The 18190-nt window shown below is 38.3% G+C and overlaps 2 protein-coding genes across 3 annotated transcripts in view; one reads left to right on the top strand and one right to left on the bottom strand.

Annotated features, from left to right (window-relative positions):
* Positions 1-18190, top strand: part of dhrsx (dehydrogenase/reductase (SDR family) X-linked) — a 35061-nt gene that overhangs the window by 946 nt on the left and 15925 nt on the right. The window lies entirely within an intron of this gene.
* Positions 841-15073, bottom strand: cd99 (CD99 molecule). 2 transcript variants are annotated; one of them, XM_062380903.1, is made up of 12 exons: positions 14827-15071; positions 12402-12434; positions 9540-9593; positions 8655-8702; positions 8458-8496; positions 8048-8101; positions 7789-7869; positions 6434-6466; positions 6265-6285; positions 3629-3745; positions 3439-3492; positions 841-2452 (listed from the first exon to the last, which is right to left on the bottom strand). In XM_062380903.1, exons 1-12 carry the CDS (start codon positions 14888-14890, stop codon positions 2424-2426), a joined length of 627 nt encoding a protein of 208 aa, XP_062236887.1. In that variant the 5' UTR covers positions 14891-15071; the 3' UTR covers positions 841-2423. The 2 variants fall into 2 exon arrangements, with proteins under 2 accessions (XP_062236887.1, XP_062236888.1); XM_062380904.1 differs by lacking the exons at positions 841-2452; positions 3439-3492; positions 3629-3745 and adding an exon at positions 4503-5874 and having other exon boundaries at positions 14827-15073.

The following is an 18190-nucleotide window of genomic DNA, read 5'->3' as shown; positions in this document are numbered from 1 at the left end:
TTACAATAGTTAGATTGCAATCAATAATTTACATTATCCCAATGAGCTCTATCATATCGGCCATTTACTTTGCTTATACATGCAATTATCCGATCACCCAATCGTGTGGTGATTTGTTTTGCAGGTACAGCTCAGGAGACGAGAGATAAACATGTCGTTTTTTTTAATACGTTTTTTCTTTTTTAACAGAAGGGCAAAAACAATCTTTACAATAAATGTTGGCACATAAATGGGTGAAAATTTAATGCGATCACTCCGCCTCTTGCTGTATTATATTAACTTGTATATGAGGGTTCTTTTGTGGGGCCGTAGTTGAGTTTGTTATATTTTTATTTCATTAGGCTACCCCCACAGTTTCCCTTTGTTAGTTCACTAATCTTTATGGGTGGCCTTCTGAGTGTAGTTTTGGTTATTTTAAGTGTTACTTTGTTTTTGTGTGACGCCATGAGTCAGGGAAGTAGGACCAGGATTTAGGTAGAGGCCTCGTCTTTTGTATACTTCATGTTTTGGCGTCACCCTAAGCCCTTGTGTAACATGTTTGTTCGTTGATTCCGTTATCAAGTCACTTGGAGCATTATTTCAATAAAAGGCCGTAACACCAACATACCGCATCAGCAAATTGAACGTGTACACAGAGTCAGTTCAAGAGAATTTCTCTCAGTTATCATGTTTTTAAATGAACTTGGTTGGTTTTTACGAGACCTGTTTGCACGAAAACTCTGAAAAGCTAGTAAGTGGACCATGTGTTGATACTGATCCCAAACATTTTAAATAATTATCTGTGCTCAACTTGGATTAGTTGTTATGCATCAGAATATAACAAAGTAACAATACTTGATAAACTGTACACAACAGCACTTTATTGAAAACATGTACACACACGTTAAATCCACTCAAAAAGAAACATTTATCCCATCGGATGACATAAAAACTGAATCAAGTTTCTGCTTGTAAAAGTTGCAACAAAAATACTAAAAAAAACACTTCAGAGTGAACTCATGCTCATTTTGATATTGAAATGCTCAAAGCACACTGCAGCACGCAGCCTAAAGCAAAAGTAAGCGGATATCTATACACATTATTCTCAAGTATTTACAGCTCAACAAGGATGCAATTCATTGTATTGTTTGGCATCATAACCTTTAGAGTAATGCTTGTAATGCTGCTTTGCATGCAAAAATAAAGTCAAAAAATCGAGTCTTAAATTAGAATAACAAAAATATAACCATGTTAGTTGTCTCACTTTAACACAAGGGCGTTTGTAACCAGCAAAAATTTGTCAGTGCAGCTATGAAAGAATAAAACTAAATAAAAGACCTCACAAGCCGGCACCAGCAGTCGATGAGATCAGGAGATGGGGAAGCCGTGGTGCTCACACAGAGTCACAAAAAATGGTTTATTATAAAAAGGATGTCATGGATGATAACACATACTCTGACTTAGGTAGTTTACATCTTCGATATAGCTTACTTGTGTTGTGTATGCTGAATTTCGCGACATTTGTTTTCAACTTAACTTTTAGCTGGGGAAACTATCTGAAAAGTTTTATTCAAACAGCCAGGCAAATTTTGAAAAAACAATTGTAGTTTATATTTCCACAGCAGTGAAGTGCCACTTAAATCATCCATGTGGATCAGTAAAGACAATGAATATCAAAAAATAGAATATATTATTAATAATCAGCTGATTAATTATCTTGTTATCGCCCTGTGCGCTGTTGATTTAACTCTAATTTAAATAGCTGTCAATTAAAATAGGCCTTTCCTGAGGAATGCTATTTCACATTAAAGCCTTACCCTCAACAGATCTAGTTATTGGTAGGCCTTTATTTTGAAAGTTCTGCAGAGAGAGTTGAGTTGCTTTGATAGGAGCTTACGCTGAAAAAAAAAAACAGCTAGATGAAAGAGTAGAAGTGAATATATATTCTGAGCCAAACAAATACAATTAAAGGTTTGTTCAATCCTTCTTTGATGCCAACTGAGTGAGTCTAATACTACAATGTAGGACCATAGGAAAAAAGATGTCCACCTCAGCATGCCCCATCCACGTAGCAACTTTGTTAAACTACACACGCTTACAGTGTTAAAATGATGAAAAGAAAGAAAGCTGGTACCGGACTCACACTCAGCCAAAGCATATGGACACAGAGCTCCGTGCAAATATACATGATGAAATCCTCACTTCGCTCTATACAACAACCAGGAGTGAGGTTTTGTTCAAAGTGAATGGAGCAATAAATGGTGCGTGACTATTATGAGTTGGACAGTTGTCAGTTAGGCTTCAGCTTTTTTATAGTTTTAACTAATCCGGCTGCAGAATGATGCAGAGAAGATCTCACATTGTGGATCAGGAGACTGAGAGTTGAATAAACTTCTGTGTTGTTGTAGAGATCCCCTTTGTCTTGTGCTTTGAAAAGACGCCGTCTAGTTTGTGCTGAGCAGGTTGCTGAGTACTGGAGGTTAAAAGAACAGAACGAGTGCAAGAGTCAATACAAAATATGGAGTTACTACATGCACTATCTGTTATTTACCACAAGATGTCAGCCTACAGGCTAGTTTTAAGGCAGCTGTTTCTGAGGACTTGTTGAACGATACATATAGATAGCGCTTAAAAATATGCATTGTTAATATGGAGCTGTAAATAAAGCACAACATAACAGTACAATACTACTGAAACAATAATGCAATAATGATAGAAAATAATACAATATAAAATACAGTATACCAGGCTCCTCCCCTGTGGAACCAGCTTTCACTCTGGGATCGGGGGGCAGACACCATCTCTAATGTCTATATTTAAGGTTAGACTTATAATGTTCCTATTATTATTATTATTATTAAATTAACTGGTGCTGCAATCTATTATTGTCACTCATACCATTTCCATTATAATAACCAGCCTGACCAAGCTTAAATAGTGCTTGCTCATTGTGGGAACTGTTGAGTTTCTCTAATTTTTAAGGTCTCAACCTTAACAAGTATATTGCCTTGAGATAATGAATGTTATGATTTGGCGCTATACAAATAAAAATGTTATTGATTTGAAGGTTATACATTATACTGACTGGCCTATTTGCATAACAACACGTATATTTAACTGCTAATAATTCTGTACCGTTACTGACAGTAAGTAATGTTTTACAGTCTTAAATATGCTTCTTATGATAACATAGTGTTAATAATGTATACATTTGTGAACAGCTGTACTATATATCCTCCTTTCATGTTCATGTATTATAATGCTGAGAAGCTCTTAGGGCCCTTGCCTTTCGAACAAGATGGACAGAGGATATATCTTTCTTTATATCAACTGTATTTTTGATAACGCTGTACTGTTAAGTCACGGTGGTGAGAGACCCACCTAATCGCGACCCTTCATTACAATGTAAACAGCAAAATGTATTTGCAGTAAGCGTCCAAGAAAAACAAAGAAACTCACCTTGAGGTTCAGAGTGAGTGCCCGCCCCGGCTTTACCACTTTCAGGATCCACACCTGAGGGAAGGTTTTATCAATATGATCTCTCCGTCATCTGCTGTGATAACTGTTTTATACTTGTCTATATATATATATATATATATAACTGCCATTGTAAAAATGTCAGGTTTTGGACAAAGACAAACATACTGACCTCCCTGCAGCTTGAAGCAGAGCTTTTTCTTCTGGTAAGCAAAGTAACTGCCTGCTACCCCGGCCAGAGCGACTCCTATGGTGCTGACAATTCCTGCAATCGTTCCAGATCCAGCTTCTGCAGGACAGAGCAGAGACACGCACACACAGATACGTTGACTTGAACTGATTTCCTTGAGATTTACACTGACCTTAACTATATTTCAAGTGAAAGTATTTGATGAATTGTAGAACAAAGTTTTTTAACCAGTGAGCTGCTATAACCTCCCTTTTCCACAAGGTGGCAGTCCATATCTTTGAACAGTCTACTTTGAGTTGGAAAAAGTTCATCCCACACAGTTCAAGGAAAAACTTTAAAAAGTTCTAATAAAATTTTAAAAAACGGTCCTAGTGGATATTTATTCATTTCTTTCTTTGACAAAAAAAGCAATTCCTTCTCTGACTAAACACCAGTGCAGAGACTAGATCTACCACCGCCCCCCCCAAAAAAGGTGGATTAAGAGTTAACAAACCAACACACCCAAACACCAGGGCAGGGTGGAGCACAAAGGCAGCGCGCGCACACACAAAACACACAAGACAATAAGCCTAGCTGTTCTGAGGAATTGGCATGACTGTTAAACCGCAGTGAGTCATGAGCCAGATGTGTGTGTCACCATTGGCACAGTGTGCGAAAATAGGGCGTTGCCTAGACACACAAAGAAAAAATACAAAAGAAAACAGGATGCCAGCCTAGGGCCTGACATACTCCTGAGAAATGCTGAGCATGTTCTTTCCCGTAGACACCCAGGACACCTGAGGGACTCAATGGTCGGTGTTCTTTCCACTTTGCTCATTGGCCTCTCCAGCTTTGATGGATCAACAAATCAAACTGCTTACTGATGATGCATCGTTTATTCATTATCACAGCAGTCATCAATCTCTTACACTCTCGTGATTGCATCAATGTTACAAACCGTGTCAATACTCAAGGTAAAGTAAAAAAAAAATGCAACTTCAAAGAACCCACCAAAAATAAATCTGTTCCCAGTTACCAAAGTACACGAAGAGCTATTCATAAGCTACAAAGTGCTAAAAGGAAAAAAAACAAACATGTGCTAAATTATCTCAAATTGAACATTATTCAAAGAGGATGGGTTTTCTTAATAATAGGAAACAGGGTTACGACAATCCCATGAGTGCTAGGAATGCAGGCCACACATGCAACACATGCCAAGAAAAGGAGGACAGACAGAAACATCCACAAAGCCAAAACAAAATAATAAAACATCTGCTTTTGAGTGAATTTTGGGATCTCAAAACGTAAAACAAAACAGAACTGTCATCTGGGAACAGTGCTTTCTGAATTTCCTGACATAAGGACTTGTTCCGTGGTAATAAAACACCAGGAAAAATGGCCTCCCACCATGGTCTTATTTTGTGAAAAGTAGCTCATTCAAATAGATGAGATGTTTGATGTCACAGGAGTTCATACTCCACCTTCAGATAATTGGCGTCTGACAGCAAAATATGAATGAGTCATGGCACCGACGAGTGCAGAGTGTAGATATAAAAAAAAAAGTAAGAAAGCACACACACCCAACTCAATGCTATATAATACTTGCAGGGCTGCATAGTTTAAACCTGATGGTGGCTCAGCAGTCGGCATGTATCTGTAAACAACTGAGCTGAGTTGGAAAGACAGAAAGAGCCCTGGAAGACAGTCTAATAACGGAAATGAAAAACATGCCAGTCTCTTTTTCTTTAAAAGGCGTGGACAAATTAATAGAAACACCTCATTATACAACCAACCTGATGTTAATAAGTCCTACAAACTGAAACTTAAGTTCATAATAAGTTTATCCTAGGTCCTCCAGAGCTCCAGTTGAAATCCTTTAAACTTAAGCACAAAGGGGAGAACCCAACTTGCCTGGAATTCCATATGTTAGAAACAAAAAATGAGAACTTTCACTACCTCGATGATTTCTCTTCGATTCCTGGCTTTTCAAACACCCTTATATATGTTTACATCCATTCCCACAGACATTTGTAAACCACCAGTAAACCGCTAATCAACAGCAACATCAGACCTGAAAGCCAGTCAGAACATAAATGGACCAATGGCTCATGGCATAGCCTGCAGAAGATTCATGGCCCTCTCTAACAGGGGCGTTAGGACTTGTTTTAAGTTGGACATCCACATATAGAATTCCTCTGGCATGTTAGCATTTAGCATCTTCAGGATTTGGCCAAACGGGAGGTCTGGATCTGCAACGACACACAATTGTATCGTTTAAGCCAGAGAAACCAGACCAGGGGGTATCAATATGAGGAATACGCCGCTATGAAACTCAAGCCAAGGGCCAATTTAGAATCAAAGTTGCCATGTTTGTCAGGTGAAAAGACAAATAAATCTAAACTGATTCGAACAAATATTTAAAAAGACCCTTGCTTTGAAAACCACAAACCACAATGCAAGGAAACCAAAGTATTATACACAGCTTCCTCTATGACAGGAAACAGGAAATGCCCGACAGCGGCACGAGAGCAGATCAATTGGGAGAGGAGAGAATAATGATGCCTGCGAGAGCACGAAAGCACTAACACAGGAAGAACACCCGGAAGAGCACCAGACAAGATCAGCGATGGGGGATTTACCTTGAGGTTGATCGGCACCGCCTGTGAAGAATACAGAAAGCAAATCATCAGAAAGGTCTAAACGCTGGACATGGATACGTACCTCTCAAGATTGTCAGTGATTTTTTTTTTTAAACAGATGACTTAGAGAACCAAAGGCAGGCCCAGTAGATATGAGAGAATCCCTTACCGTAAGAATCGGAGCCCGGGTCCTCTGGACGGCCTGCGTTCAAAAGAAGAAGGAGAAAAGTCAAGCTGGATCAATATCCCTGTCCCATCAATCTCCCCTTTTACAAGTTTATTTTCACTACCAAAATTCCGACTGAGAAGTTGTGAGCGCTGTAAGCTGCATTTAATAACAGGTTACTGTAGCTGAGGCCTAAGATGTTATAACCAGTCATGTGGTTCTAATCAGCCTCTGGCTATTTATTCATTTTTTCTTTCTTTGGCAGAAAGACCAGCTCCTTCCGAGCTGCGACTAACCCCTCAGCGCAGAGACACAAGAACATCATTAAAAGAGGGAATTACAATTCTTTATATTTGCGTCTTTTCCTTCCGTTTTCCCTTTTTTTATTTGTACATTTCCACCACAATAAGTGTAAACTGTGGTAAAGCGTCTTTGGACAAGCAGCAGGACTTTTGAATTAGTGTTATATAAATGAAATATGTCTGTTCACTTCGTGTGACTCTGTACTTGATACAGATCGGATGTTCCTCTGAACAGTCACAAACTGTCTGTTGGGGAATTGGAAAGTCTACCATTAAAACCAAAACACACTGCATTCCTCAGCCCTGCATGACTCCTGCTGTCTGTGACACACACATCTGTCTATTATTTACTACAAACTATTTCCATTTCCCTTTGGCAACGTGAATATGTGATCAAAACATTTGTATGTAACCACATGACCCCCTAACATCAGTTTCTATGACAATAAATAAATGTCGCCATGAACATGGCCTTGAATTACTCAACGTAGCTGAGTCAGAGGTAGTGAAGGATATCTAAACAAACAACAATGGAGAAAACAATGGTGGTTCTCTCCAACAACCAAAATATGTACTGGGAAGTATGAAGTAAACAATGCAATATGTTATTGTTTACTGGACAGAAACATGGTGTAAGTGCACATGTGTTGTTGTACCAAAAGAAAGCAATTTGTGTCCTAGTTAATTAAAATATATATCCATCACTAGTTTTGTTGCAGCTACATTTAGGAGATAAAATAAAATCATCAATCTTTTGAGAAACACAATTGGTGTCTCTCAAAAATGGTGGCGCTGGTTCAAACTAGCTCACACTACTCATACACTGTAATTCAGATAAAAAAGATTCACATCTATCTTGTATTTCAGCGTCTAGTTGAACTCATACGACTGTGAGTGAATCTGAAGTGAGTCAAGGTGCAAACGTTTTAAAGTGCAGGACATACATGGGAAGTATTATGCAGTGTGGCATACAACCTCATGTACATCAATTCAGTGACTGGCAACACAGATTGAACCCCCAATCAAAATGAGAAATGTTTATAGTTTGAAGATTACCTCCTGAGCTGCCTCCATCGGGCTTGTACTCCCCACCTCCACCGATATCCGACAAGTCGGAGTCACTAAACGATCCACCGCCTGCAGGAAAGGTACAATATTTAAATATCAAGTTATTGTTATTTCAATACAATCATTCTAGTCATGACACTAAGGTTAAAAGCAACGGTGTGTTGGTTTGTTTTTTTTTCACGACCTACTCAGTCTGTTGTCGGCTTTCAGGAGAATGGAGAGTGTGGCACTGTTTTTGAAGGCTTACCTCCTGTATTTGTTGGTGGCTTGACAGCAGGTTTGTCAGGTTTGGGCTCGGTGTCTGGGAGAACAAATATATTATTATTATATTATAGGATCACAACGGTTGAAAAGGGGTAAGAAACCAAAAGAAAAGCTGGATAAGCAAGAATGATTCTTTTTAAAACATTCTCTGTAACACCATGAACTAACACAGAATCAAATGCCCTGCCCTTTGAATTTACACTTAAGTTTCTGCTGTAGGTTATCAACTTGTTAGTCAGATATGGAGGTTATTTTGAATATCATGATTCTGCATTTTCCAATATTATAATATGATGTTGGGAAAACTAAATATTGACATGCCTATCATACCTCAACCTTTTAAATAATAAAGAGATCCACATTTGTTTAAACTATTTCATCTGACTGTTTTACCTGGGCCGACTGCATCACCCAGATCAAATCCGAGGCCACCTGTAACACACAAGCACACAAGCATTAAACACTGACCGATCAAGTGTCCTTCCTGATAGATTATGAGGCAAATCAGTTGATTCACATCCCAAATAACCATATGAAACCTCAGCTAAAGCCAAACCATCGTGTGGATGAAAATATTAAACCAACCTTACCAGTATCACCAGAACTTGGTTGCTTTGGCTTCACAGTTGCTGTCTTGTCTGGAGAAAAATGGTTCGCGCAGAAAGGACACAAAGAACACATTCATATTATATATCAATATACATGAACATGTGAGGGAAAACAAGAGCCAACAAAAACACCCAGATCGAAGCCACCTGTAATACACAAGCACACAAACACTAAACACTGACCCACACTGTATTGAAGGTCCAGCCCACCGGGGAGGAAAAGGAAGTGGGAGGGATTTAAACTCGACCAAAAAAACAATATTATACAAACAGAGCGTAACTCAAATAAATTAATTCGTTTACAAACTTCACCATTTATAAGTTCATAGCTAGAAAGTTATTTGGTTAAGAAATCTGTCTCTCTCTCTCACACACACACACAAACACACACACACACACACACACACACACACACACACACACGCGCACACACACACAGTCTTGTTCTAGAGGTTTCATCCAGTGCTGAGAGAGCATGCTGAGTTTGGGGCATCGCGGCTGGTCCGTATCACGACACAAGATTTGTGTAGCAGTTTTGTCTATGGTTTCAGAATCCTCCCACCAGTATTGCAGATGGTAGCAATTAGATCAAAGCACCACTGGAGCTTGAGAGCTGCCTCACAGAGCTGGCGCCACCACTCGTAGGCTTACTGAAACAATTCTAGACGGTGTCGGTCGGTGGAGATCGTTATTTAACTGTCGATGGACAAAAGGGAACATGGCAAATGACCTGAGGTTGTGGAAATTGTCCCATGACCTTTCAGACAAGGGTTACTAAACCTCAAAGATTCATCATCTGGAAATCATTAGTATGTACAGAAAAATCAAAAAAAATCTGGATGTCATGAGAGGTGAGAAGGTGCAAACCATCAGATTTCTCCGGGGGCTTTGGTTGCTCCTTAGGTTTTACAGTTGGTGGATCTAAGGGAATAAAAATAAATAACCAGTGTTATTATTTGTAGATGTAAAATTTACATTGACACAAATGTGTTTTTACTTCTCAAAAACCGTGACACAATGCAAATGTGTTATTGTTTATATGCAAAAGAATATGTAGTTATTTATATGAACATAAAACACGACAACAATGACAGTGAAATGGAAAAGTCATAAGTGTGTAATTTAGTTTGGAGAGAAAAACTGATCTAAAGAGAAGCCATCATGTACACCACAAAGAAACTTAGTGTGTGAAGAATCTCATTCATCCATGTGATGGTATCTTATCTAAGTTTTATAAATATACCAGTGGCAGCTGTTTAATATGGGGCACCGGGGCACTGCCCCCTTTAACATCCTGAGACAAATAAGCCTGTATAATGCACAATGATCCAGGTAGACCTTGGTGTCATACAAGTGGATGTGAATTTGGGTCCTTAAAAACATTTGGCTACCACGGATGTTGCAGACTTTCAATGGGACACAGCTCTCTTGTTATGGGAATCATAATATTGCTTTACTTTTAAAGCCATACTTGGTAGGACTATTACTGATGGTGGACCATCTGTTAATGTCACAACAACAGGACAATGCTAAGCTGTTTGCAGATGGAGTTTTTACAGCCTGGCAGGAACATGCAACCAGAATGAATCTTCTGTCGCTGCTTGGGATAAGATCTCACTTCCCCTCTAAGTGGTTACACATATGTCACTTCTGTTTGCAAAGACAGAATTTATTATAGTGCCAATGTATTTGTTGTATGCTCCGTTCAATGTAGGGGGTAAATGATGATGGCTTTCAGAGCCCCACCTCTCAGCAAGTAAATCAGAAGTATGGGGTGCATATTTGACCATTTGTATCCTATGTAATATATCATTTATATATTTTTTATAAATGTTCAGGGTGTTTCCTCACGCGATGCGCTCGTGGCGAGAGCAAAAAATATAACTGCCGCTGAAACCACAGGTGCAGAGCGCGAGGTGCCGGAGGCACGTGTGTTCTGATTATGTGTTCATGATTAAAGATGATGCATATGTCTCGGTGCACTTATGCAGGGAGTGTCCCTTTCATGTAATATTGGTTTATTTCACAAGGATTTATAATACAAGGAAACTGAACATCTAGTATACGTTTTGATACCTATTTATTTAGAGAGTTCATATCAGCATATATGTGTGGAGGCATACAGTTGTTTTAACTTTATAAATGTTTATGTTGATAAATATTCAATATCCAAATACTTTTTAAGAAAGACGCATATATAAGAGTAATAGAGTTAATCCCAAATAAATGCTTTAGCTACAACAGGATACTTTAATCAGTGTTACTTCTCCAGTTATGTTTATATGTCACTGTAGGTATAAAATCGCAGCTCTAATTTCCCTGACAGGACGGCAATGCCTATAGGTGGGGGGAGTCTGCAAAGTTTATTTAGGGACACAGTAGTAGCTCTCTACCTCTTTCTCTCTCTCCACTGCCGGTCGTGTAAGGAAGTGACGCATGGGCGCAGCAGGAGTGGACGCAAATTCTCTGTTGCGGTCCGTTTTATTAACCGAAAGTCACTTTAAAGTAAATGGAGATCTATATGATTATGAAACTGTATCAGGTCAGAGGTCACCTGAGTTGGATGGATGAGGTCTGAGCAGGTTTTAATCCTTCTGTTCACTAAATGATTCTCCTGTGACTTGTGATCGGATCTCACTTCCCAGCTCTAACAGATATGTCACTTGCCTTTGCAAAGACCAAATTATGTTGCTCACCTGACGTTACAATGCGTTCTGAATGTGTCTCTTGTGACCACTATTGAAATGACTGTCCTCTGCTTAGATTATGATTTATTATATCAAACAATCATAATGTTTGAGCCAAAGCGCTGTTTATATCTTTGAGTACAATGACCCGTATTATATACAATTACAATAATGATGGTAATAATAATTACATGTTTGGGTGTGTCTGTGTATCAGGGCGAATGAGAAGTATCGAGAGGAGAAATAAAGTCAGGAAGGACTGAATGAACTAATGAATGTGTGCAGCTATGAATAAAGATTTTACCAATTTAAGACATAGTAATAAATATCTAATCAGGAACTTGTTTGTTCATAAACATATTCCCCATGTTAAAGCACGCCCAACTTGATTGCCAGACCGACTTCAAATCGGGTCGAATTTGAATGAGTCTGTCACAGTCTCAGTCACAGACTCATTCAAAATGTACTGTCAGTGACAGAATACATTTTCTGTCAGTAGATGTTGTCCACTTCCTGTTGACTCTATTTTTGTGCAACTGTGTATTTGATTCCTCTTTTTGGAACAGTGGTGCCAGACACCAGACGGTCCTGTCTAACCCTAACTTCTCGTGGTTGCACTGTGAACCATGTTGCTGGCTGTGTAACCCTCTGGAGAGCTAATAATGAAACCTCTAAGAAAACTCCGGTACGACAAACTCATTATTTCAGATCTCCTGATAAATTTCAACTTCAGCAGTCAAATGAAAAAATAAATATAGTTCACTCAGCAGCAGATATGGAGTAACAGTGAACTGATATGTCTTCAAATGAACAGGGTCTTACATTGGATTGCAGGAAATGCTAAATATATATTTGTATGATCTTAATTACTTTCCTTTCCATTTTTTTAATGTCCTGTTTTTAAGATTATATTGTTTTTAAAAAATCCCTTAAAATAGTTTCTGTTATAAGCATCAGCTCTGTTCTAATAGCTTTTATTGCTATTATTATTATTATTATTACTATTATTACAACCACTACTTCTACTGAGAGAGTCACTCACCTAGATCACCAAGGGCATCCGCAAGGTCAAATCCTGCATGAAAAGACAAGGGAGCACATTATCAATCAGCACTGACATAGAACGACTGACCAGCTCTAGTATTTATCTGCCTTTCACCGAACCCGTAGTGACTCTACAGCGACCAGCAACACATTGTTTTCTGAGTTTCCCCACACAGTGGGAAGATGTGTTCCGTGTTTGGGTGATGCAAAGAGTCATACAGTATATTTGCAAGTTGCTATGGTAGCACTAGCTCAATAAACAGCTTTGGAACCTGAATAACTCATGAAACTAGTAACGTGGTTTTTCACAGTAAAGCACATGCCAGCACTTTTTACCCAGGAGGTTGTAAAATAGTTATAATTACTATATCTGATTTATAAGATATAGAGTTCTGACATATAAAAAGACAGAGTGGAGTTACACATCCTTTTAGATCAATTAATTTCACAAACCAGAGGGTAAAGCACCACGATAACATTAAATTACAAAAAATGTAATTTAAATCCTAAACGGATCCATTTAAATCAGTGACAGTCTGTATTTATTCTGCGTCACGTTTGGATATAAGGAAAACACAATATTTATATAATGTGGTCCTGAATAAACAAACCTTTTAGCAAATAAATTGATGAACTAGGGAGACAAACCATAAACCTGCAGTAACTGATTTATTTGGCCAATTCAATAAATATAATTATCCAATGTAAGGATATTAAATATTATTTGAAAGCCTCAACATAATAAGCATGACTCTATGACAAATGAAACTCATCAGAGAAGTGACTCGTTCCCTGTATGCATGTTGTATATTTGCCAGATATCTTTGTGAGGACCTTTTTTAGCCTAAACCTTACAGATTCATGGATTCTCGTCAATACTCTGACCCACTTTCAAGTGGCTGTTCGAGGATTAAGACTTGGTATTGGTTAGGGTAAGGTTTAGATTGGGTATTAAATTGTTAATAACGCTTTTCTAGTCTTGATGGCCACTCAAAGCGCTTAAGGGTTCGGCTTAGGATCGAACCGCCGACCTTCTGGTTGGAGGACGACAGCCACAGCCACCCACAACTTTGTGATGGTCAAAGTTATAGTGCAGAGCCAAGGAAAGTATTATGCCAATTAGTGTCCTCATTGAGACAGAAGTGTGTGTCTGTCTGTGCGTGTGTGGCCAAGGCTAAATGAACAATCTGATGCTGTATTGATTGATAAAAGATGATTCCCTGAAATATCATATAGTGACTTCATGAAGAAGCCACAAAGATGTCTGAATATTGTGTAATGCATGGCAGAAAAAAGCATGTTCAGTTATCTTTGCACCCTGTAGGGCTGCAGGCATGACCTAAAGTTCATAAAAATTGAAATTAGTGGGAATAGAATTACAGGGCAGAAAATGAATGTCATATAATGAAATAATGTATTAAGTTTTGCAAAAGAACAGACATTTAATATTGAGGTTAAACGTTTCATATTAATAATTTGTCATCATATGGTATAAACTATGATGCGACGATCCTTTGAAAATTGCATTATTCCCATATAAAAAAACAAGCATTACCCGATTGGTGGGCATTCATTCCTTTTGGAAATCCATTTAAGCCTTTGGAAAATAAAATTCAATACGCTCTTACCTCAAATAAACCAGATGAATTATTCACCGATCAAAAGGAGCCACACAATCATATCATATCATAATGTGGGTCAATGATAATTTAGCTGCAGGCTTCAAGTAATAACCGTGACCTAAATACTCAGGTCTCCATCAAATTACAGTATCTCATTTCATACCGAGAGCTGCTCCTATTAAAACCTATTTTGCCAATCCAAACTTTAATTAAGTATTAACACGTATAAATAGGGAACCTTACACAGTGGTGATTTTAACGACGTTTATGTAGAGGAACACTATTTAGGCACGGTATAAATTGAATACATGTAATAAACGTTTAACATGCCATGAATTAAATATATGTAATAAACGTGTAACAAGGCATAAATTAAATATATGTAATAAACGTGTAATATGGCATACAATTAACGTTTTAAGATAAATCCCACTACTGTCTCAACTTGTCATTATGGGATGTCGTATTTAAGGGGTGGCGTCATTATTTTAAAGCGAACACATGGCATACAGCGGTGGATTTGTCCACATGGTGACAAATAGACATGATGTACAATTACTGAAACAACCGTTACCGGAGAAAACTATCCTGCAAGTTTGTGTCAGGCCCATGTAACACGTCTGGAAGAGAAGGCCCCTCCCACCGCTTTCAGCAAATCATGGCATAGCCTTAGAAATAGAAACGTTCAGTCTTAAAGTAACCGCAAAGCCTGGCCTGAAATACACGTTGCGACTATGTGGTGTGTCTGTACATAATAACAACATATATGCCTCTTTATGATAATTTTAGTAAGTGGCTTACCATCTTGTCCTAATGTCCCAGCAACGAGAAAAAGAAGTACAACCAGTCTCAGGCAAAACGCCATGTCTACTGGGAAGTCTATTCCTTCACTGCTCCGTTAAAAGCTTTTTAGTTTTTAGTCTTATTAATGCCGCCGAGTGTTCTGCTCCGTGTTCGAGGGTGTTTCTCCAGCTCGCACGGATCTGAGGACTCGGCTCTCCGGCTCTCACTGGTGTCCTGTTACCGACTGTGAGTCAACTTTGCCATGGGCGAGCACACTGGGTGTGGCGCGGCCTGACATGGGCGTTCACTGTGTGTGCGCACCCATGAAAAAAAAAAGGATTTTATAAGGAATCTCCGGGCTTGTCATTTTTACCAATAGAGATATGAAGCCTCACACAAATCGAATCCACCACTCAGCCTTAGTGCATTAACGGAGATCCTGAATATGTAATCACTTCAAATTGATTTGATCTTACTTGTCAGCAAAAGCAAAGAACCCGGACAACAACATTTAAAGCGTAAATACATGTGGGTTCAACCCGTTATTCGTTTTAGGGTTGCAGCGTAGACAGTTTACACTGAACCCTTTTTTGTATTATTATTTTTTAAATTGTATAACCAACTCTCGTGTTGTTTCGGAGACAGAACAGTGAGTTGCGGTGACAGCAAACTGTTTGGCTGTACTCTAGGGTTGCCAGGTACCGTAATGCTGCCCCCTACAGGCAGGAGTTCACATTGCGCTCTCTATCTTTAAACACAGCCCAGTGGAGTGAAGCCATTTTCAGACTGTCACGACAATGATTAGACAATTTCCTTTCTAGTGAGACAGGGAGCCTAGCTTCAGATAGAGAAGTTGGTCTGCATCCACTCTCAGACTATATTTTGGCAAAGGATCTTTTTTCAATTTGAATTGAAACGATTATTATTTTCAGGTATTTATATATTGTGATAAATTGTCCCTCCATTTGATAGATAGCTCGGTTTTAACACCAAACGAGTGGACACCCGGGAAGTCTGGAGCAAAACAACCATTTCAATCATCTATAAAGAGATCTGTTGACATGTATTATTTCTCACATTACTGCTAACTCTTTTGTTCCTGTTATGACCCCGTAGATTGATCTTATTGGTCAGTAGTTGGGCCATTGACATATTTTTGATCTATTATATCGAACTTTCGATAACCAATTGGGCTTACCCCCTTTGTTTGGGACTTTGCTTTGCACCAACTTTGCAAAATAATGTGGTCTTCTAAGGATAAGGCAAATAGAATCACACAAAAGGTAACCCTTCATGATTGTCTGTATCGATTCACTAAAAGTTTGATAAAGTATCTTTTAAACAGTCATCAGGGTCTTGATACCCATTAAACCTTAATTATGTTCAGATGTTCTGCTTAACACGTGTTTTAAAAAGATACACATTACATGAATAAATGTATAATCGTTTATTCATCAGGAGAAAGATTCAGAAGTTCAGGCACATTTAAGGTGCAGTGAGCTGTTGACCCATCCTCGTCATGTCTTGAGAAAAAGAAAAACAAGTTAGTTAGTTAAAATGAGCAAATGGGTCGATGACTCTGTCATTTTGAAACCTATTCAAAATATACCTTTATTTGAGGCAACAGGAAGAGGACTTAGCCATTAGCTGTTGCAGCAGGCGGAGCTGCTGGTTTTGTTGCTCAATGACTTTGCCAAGTTTTTGAGCCACATTTCCCTGATCATCTGAGGAAGAGTTTATAAAAATGATCTTATTCTGCAGGTATTAAATCCTTTCTATACATATATTGCATGTACAAAACATGTATACAGTTATAGGTAGTTTAATTCAAGATTAGACAAAGCTCTCTAGTGTTTTATCAAGATGACTGGAGTAGCAGGTTTGTTGACTCACCTGTGGGATTGTCAGTCGGCTTTGCAGCTGGGGGAACATAATCAGAACATAACAGTCAAGATAAAACACTTTTCGAAATATATGTAAAATCCAAACTAGTTATAAATAATTGAACTTTTTCTGTTTCTACTGGGTCACCTGACTTCATCAGATTTATTAGAAAAGCACTGAGTTCATGGTTAGACTTTTTTTTCACACATTTGGTTGTGATGGAAATTAGTCACAAACATGTGAAAAAACTTTTCCACGAAGCGTCCATTATCCTTTTACCTGGCTTTAGAGCATCCTCCAGAGAAAATCCATCTAGGAATGAAAGATGAAAAATTAAATTTAAAATAGATATTCAAGTCAAGATTGTAATCATACCTTATGGGACTGTCAGTTGACTCAATTTTAAGCAAGTGAAGTTGTGTGTACTCACTTCCTCCAACCGGTTTGAAGGGTTTGGAACCTATGGATTAACAGAAATACTACGTCAATCTTCGACCAACAAAATATTAACAGAGTTATTAACTTCTAGGGATTCCAATTAACATGTATTTCCAAAAAAATGCAGCTCTTCGATGGCAGGTCTCAAACGAGGGGGCTGGGGTTGATGTAGAGCGGGTCATCCACTATCAGAAGTTTTTTTTTCAGCCAGTAGATGGCGGGCCAGAACATAATCAAAGGATAAAAAAAGAAATTCTTCTCTTTTAAATGCTTCTGGAATTTGTAACAGCTATAGAATCCTTAGTGAGCTGAATCCCTGGCACAGATGTGTGTCGGTAATCAGGTTTCCGCAGCAGAATATACAATAGCAGAGACACACAAGGGCATTTGAGTGATTTCCCAGTCCAAGGAAATAAAAAATACATCCATATAAAGATGTTAAATAAAACACAACATATGTAAATCTAAAGTTGTTATAAATAATTGAACTTGTTCTGTTTCTGCTGGGTCACCTGATTTCATTAGATTTATTAGAAAAGCTCTGAGTTCATGGGTGCACTTTTGTTATACATATGGGTGTGATGCAAATTAGTCGCAAACATTTGAAATTCATAAGAAAAAACTTTTCCCCGAAGTGTCCATTATCCTTTTACCTGGCTTTAGAGCATCATCGAGAGAAAATCCATCTAGGAATGAAAGATTTAAAGTTCAATTTAAAATAGATAACTTCTAAATAGGGCTAACACATTAAAGTCAAGCTTGTAATCATGCCTGATGGGACAGTCAGTTGACTGATGCTCCTCAAGTTGAGCATTTTATATATTTGTCAATGTGGAGTTTACTCGTTCGATTGATACAGTGTCTGTAAAGAATGTTCTGTGGGATGATTTAGCTTGTTTAATATATTACATGAAGGTCACTGCAACTCGGCAGACTGTTATCAACTCAATTTTAAGCAAGTGAAGTTGTGTGTACTCACTTCCTCCCACAGGTTTGAGGGGTTTGGAATCTACGGATTAACAGAAGCACTACGTCAATCTTCACACAGAGTAATTCATTT

The sequence above is a fragment of the Platichthys flesus genome, chromosome 22, assembly GCF_949316205.1.
Source record: "Platichthys flesus chromosome 22, fPlaFle2.1, whole genome shotgun sequence".
Classification (NCBI taxonomy): Eukaryota; Metazoa; Chordata; class Actinopteri; order Pleuronectiformes; family Pleuronectidae; genus Platichthys; species Platichthys flesus.
This window is presented reverse-complemented; position numbering and strand designations above follow the sequence as displayed.

Excerpts from the sequence above, each read along its gene's own strand:
- cd99 (XM_062380903.1), bottom strand. The coding sequence starts at position 14,890 with ATGGCGTTTTGCCTGAGACTGGTTGTACTTCTTTTTCTCGTTGCTGGG. Across the intron at positions 9,594-12,401 it reads GGATGCCCTTGGTGATCTAG|ATCCACCAACTGTAAAACCT; the intron begins GTGAGTGACTCT and ends TTATTCCCTTAG. Across the intron at positions 8,703-9,539 it reads GCCCCCGGAGAAATCTGATG|ACAAGACAGCAACTGTGAAG; the intron begins GTTTGCACCTTC and ends ATTTTTCTCCAG.